General features: G+C 42.1%; 1 protein-coding gene across 1 annotated transcript; it reads right to left on the minus strand.

The window, feature by feature from the left end:
- Positions 1-1,510: 1,510 nt before the first annotated feature.
- Positions 1,511-3,836, minus strand: inka1b (inka box actin regulator 1b). The gene is made up of 2 exons (XM_058073615.2): positions 3,550-3,836; positions 1,511-2,517 (listed from the first exon to the last, which is right to left on the minus strand). Exons 1-2 carry the CDS (start codon positions 3,550-3,552, stop codon positions 1,600-1,602), a joined length of 921 nt encoding a protein of 306 aa, XP_057929598.2. The 5' UTR covers positions 3,553-3,836; the 3' UTR covers positions 1,511-1,599.
- Between the last annotated feature and the right edge of the window lie 1,169 nt (positions 3,837-5,005).

Below are 5,005 nucleotides of genomic sequence, written 5' to 3' on the forward strand. Positions count from 1 at the left end.
AGTATAATCGGCATAGAAAATGGATGGATGGATATAATCAAATAATTACAATAGTCCCTTTAATTGCAAATGTTGATCCAAAATCAAAGGGGAAGGTAGCAGGAGGTTTTGTCCAGGCTTGATGAGAGTGTAAAAATGACATAATATCACAATGGACTGTACTGTAAAGTATGGGCACCCTGGGATGTTAGGACAAAAACAAATGTTCCTAACTTTGTTATGAGTTGCCATGTGTGGTGTTTTCAAGGCAAACATCTGTGGGCAGCTGCTGTGTGTTGTGGTTGGGGGGGGGGGTTGTGGGGGGTGCTGGCCGTGAGCACAGCAGGCCCACATGGTAAATACCCCCCCGGCCCCTCCCTTCTGCAGGACTCACATCCTGTGCACGCACCCTTCCCCTAACTTCCTGAGTCTACGGGAGGGGAGAGGCAGGGAACGTTAAAAATAAAAAGAGTATACTATATTCAAACACACGCCATTAAAGATACAACTGCTGGTGTACCCCACACAGTACTTCATGGAGGCCCTGTAGTAGGCTTTTGCAGGAAAACTCATGTGACTTACAGTATTTATTTTATTGAGTTTATGGAAATGATAAAGAAATAGGAGTATCATGAGACGGTTAGGCCTATGAGAACGAGACAAGACAGGATTTTTACTTAAATTTTTTTAAAAAGTACAATGAAAACGTATAAAAATTTAATTCATTAATTTTTTACTAGGTTAATTGGCGACTCCAAATTGTCCATAGGTATGAATGTGAGTGTGAATGGTTGTTTGTCTATATGTGCCCTGTGATTGGCTGGCCACCAGTCCAGGGTGAAAATGAATGAATTTTTTACTGCTTATCCTCACGAAGGTCGTGAGGGTGCTGGAGCCTATCCCAGCTGTCTTCGGGCAAGAGGCAGTGTACACCCTGGACTGGTGGCCAGCCAATCACAGGGCACATATAGACAAACAACCATTCACACTCACATTCATACCTATGGACAATTTGGAGTCGCTAATTAACCTAGCATGTTTTTGGAATGTGGGAGGAAACCAGAGTATCCGGAGAAAACCCGCACATGCACAGGAAAAACATGCAAACTCCACACAGAGATAGCCGAGGGTGGAATCGAACTCGGGTCTCCTTGCTGTGTGGCCTGCACACTAACCACTCGTCAGCCGTTCAGCCCCGTATAAAAAATATGACTATGTATTTATAATTGATCTATTCATTTAGTTTCTACCACATGAACTTGCACGGCTCCTCAAGAGGCTCGTCTCTTCGGGACTTCTCACTCCGTTCATGCCGTTGTTCTATGGAAGAGTAAACCTGCAAAATTGCAAAATTATGCAATTCATTTTCAATTTACTCACATAGTTTTTTAATTGTTATTATTTATAATTATTTTATTATAATTAATTTAAGTTAAGGTTTGTAGCCAGAGTTCGGGTTTTAAGTTAGGGTGTAGGTAGAATTAGAGTTTCTAGTTTTTCATATTGGCAGAAAAAAAACAGATTTTGAAAGTTTTGTGAGTGTTTTTATTGACATTTAGGGTAAAAAAAAAAAAAAGATTGTCTCTGCTGCATTGGTACAAAAGGTGAATCCTTGAACGGTCAGATATAGCCAATAATGTCGTTGCATATTATGGGCTGTCGACTGCCCGTCTTCATGAGGGCGGTGAAGTGGTGGAAGTCCGAGTCGAGTGCATGAAGGCCCGTGTGGGACTGGTGGAAGAAAGGTTTGACACTTTGGAGTCCCACAGGGCAAGACATGCGTTTGGGGGTCTCCGCGGTCCGTCCGTCCCCGGCGGACTCTGATGTTCTCTGCTTCGTTTCCACGCCTTTGGACATCCCCGCCAGTCTCCGCCTCATGTTGACTAAAATGTCTTTAGCCAGACGTCGTCCGGCATTGGGCTTTAGTTCCGCTTGCTCAGGACACTCTGGGAGGTCCATCCAGTTCTTGATGAGGTCCGCAAAGCTGTTGTCCCCCAGAACCAGAGGCTGTCTGTTCCTGCTGCGGCTCAGTAAAGACGTGGTCCAGTCCTCCGGCTCGCTGGCTTCAAAGGAAGTCCAGCGCTCCAAGCAAGCGTCCGAAGTGGATTTCGGTCGAACCCGACCTGAAGGTCCCGTGTTTGTGCGGAGGCAAGCGGAGGAGGACACCCTGACGTTTCTTGTCCGTCTCAGAACCACTCCTTCGTCCTGCCAGGACGCCTCCGAGTACCCGGAGTCAAAGTCCACGCTGCTGGGGGAGCCTTGAGCCAATCGCTCGTGGTCTTCCTCCGTGTCTTCTTCTTCTTCTTCTAGAGGGTTGGCCAGACAGCACGCCGAGTCGTAAGTACTGGCCTCGCTGGCCTCGGACACGCGTTGACCGGACAGCCGCTCCTGCTGTCGGGTCCGCTGCTTGCAGAGGCGCGTGACGGCGAAGGAGGAGCGAACGCACGGCTCGCTCAACGGTCTCGGCCTGCTCCTCGACTTCAAGTCCTGCAGGGAACGCATGGCCTGGAAGCAGTCGCTGGAGTGTCCCACACACAGCTGGAGGAGACGGAGACAAGAACAAACACATCAAGTCCACAGCAAACACATCCCTTCGTGTCCCGACTGGACTCCGGTTGGTTCTGGGCCAATAGGATTCCTCCCGGCTGAGATCACCGGACTCGGAGCAAAAACATTCCTGACTAACCTCAGAGCGCCTGCTCTTTGTTGGACAGCGTCAGCACATTTTACACGGGACCGACTCTCCCTGCTTCGTCTGCTTGGAGCGGGGACGCAGGATGGGAACGATTATACCAGCGCACTTGAATGCAACACAGGTTGCAATCCTAACCTATCCTAATCCTAATGTCTTGGTGCTGCTTCTCCTTCTGAACCGCTGCACAGAAAAGCGTGAAAATGTTCCCAAACATGCATCCTGACTTTGTTATATATTTTATTTATTTTTATGACAAATACGCCAAACGGCGGCTCTGTTATTCAACCTCAAAGTTTGACCCCAGAAACTGAACTAACTTTTTTTAAATCTATTTTTCAAATTTTTTCTGCCATTTTTTTTTAGTTCAACATTATCGCCGCAGTGAGACTCGTGCCCAAATGGCCCCCCGAGGCCGCACTTTGGACACCCCTGCATAGCTCAGTTTCAGAAGCAGCCAATGAAGGAGTTACAGTAATCAAATATGTATCATAATATTACATCTTATTAAAAGAAATAATAATTAGCAAATTTTTGGGCTCACAAAAAATCCGGGCTAATTTTCTGCAGTGATTTTATAATAAAAAAAATACTTTCAATAATTAAAAATGCTTAAATTTAGATGAACATTGTCATAAAGGTATTTGTTAAATGCACTGTACGAATATTTAGCTAAATATTAGTGTAAGGTTGCAGATTTGTTTGTTGATGTCACAGCTGTGTGGCTTTGTCAAACATTTGGGGGACCCCGAACCCCCCCTAACCGCTGCAACACAACACACTATTAATTTGTGAACATGTACACTTTTATTTTCTTCTGGGCTAATAAGCTAGTGTGTGTGTAGCCGAATGCAAAAAAAAGTTCAAAAGCAACTTACCATTTCTTTGCCGTCTGTTCAGTGACGTTAAATCTCCTTATCGTTTCTTCTAAAAGCAAAACTGACGAGTAATTATGAGCATCCTTAGCATTTTTTCCCCCAAACAGCAGTTTGGCTGAGATGCGACACCGTTTTGGCCCACATGAGGACTGACAGCACTCTTTGAAGAAACCAGCCTTTGACCTCAGCCAATCAGCGCCGTGCTAGCAAAAACTGTCAACCAATAGCGTGGCGCCTTAAACCAAAGCCGCGCCTCTTATAAATCCAACTGTAAAACCAGTCAAAAGGTAAAATAAAGCAATGAAAAGAAAGGATTTTAAATACATTACATCGATAAAACGTTTTAATTACAATATTATACGCTAATTTGACATTATAAGGAGTTTATCATCAGGTTCACAATCCATTGCGAAAAAATAAACATACAGTAGGTAATACTTCACAATGGAAGCACACTGAAAGAAACCCTAGAGTTTTTACAAGCAGACACGGCGCCACCTGGTGGTGACTTGCCGTCATTGCTACAGGATTAGCATACTTGGCTGAATACAAACCTTTTCACACCTTTTCCTTCAGGCTTTTGTGTGGTGTTGAAATCCGTCAAATGCTCCATTCTCCATTGTGTTGCCTTTAGAAATGCAGACGAGTCTGCCAGCTTTTTACTTCATTTGCAACAACCAAGACGAAGCAGCACCTTCTTCTCATGCATTCAATGCTCTCCGGCTCCTGATCAATGACTAAGCCTGGCAACTGTAAAGCAACCAGTTCATCCAAAACGTCTCATAGGATGGCTCCAAATACGTGTCTAAAATACAAATGCATGTCCAAATATAATAAATGTGATGCAGTGCACGTCTACGAGACTGCACTCTAACACAAGCACAATAAGAACATCCAATTTAGTCCCTGAATTGACACTTGGCATGGTGCTATTTTTAAAAATAGCACAAATAATTTATATGTATATTTTAATCTTATGTTGTATTCAGAAATATTTGTAGCAAAAATGGCGTACTATGTGGTTTCTATTTTTTATGTTGAAAAACGTACAGAATTTACAAGTTGGAATTAAATATTTTGTGTTCCTATTTTGGATACTTTATTCAAGGACATAAAGCATAACATTGTTATGTACAATAATTATCATTTTTTATTTCATAATTAAGATTTTAATTTAAATAATAATTGTAATTATTGAAATGTAATATTAAAAATACAATGACAAATCAAACCAAAATATATTTATGTATTTTTTAATCACATTTTTGGGGATGTTTTGTTACATTGTTAAAAATGTAATTTAATTATTTTGTAAAAATTAAATTAATATAATTTTTCTATTTTTCTGTTGAAGTAAATAATTTTTCAGGTATAATAAAATATTTTGTACGATACTTAAAGCATGCACACAAAAAAATCCCAAATAAAAATCATAATAATTTTTGGTTAACATGTG

This window comes from Doryrhamphus excisus, linkage group LG11, assembly GCF_037039965.1.
Source record: "Doryrhamphus excisus strain RoL-2023G ecotype Guam linkage group LG11, RoL_Dexc_Guam_v1.1, whole genome shotgun sequence".
Lineage (NCBI taxonomy): Eukaryota > Metazoa > Chordata > Actinopteri > Syngnathiformes > Syngnathidae > Doryrhamphus > Doryrhamphus excisus.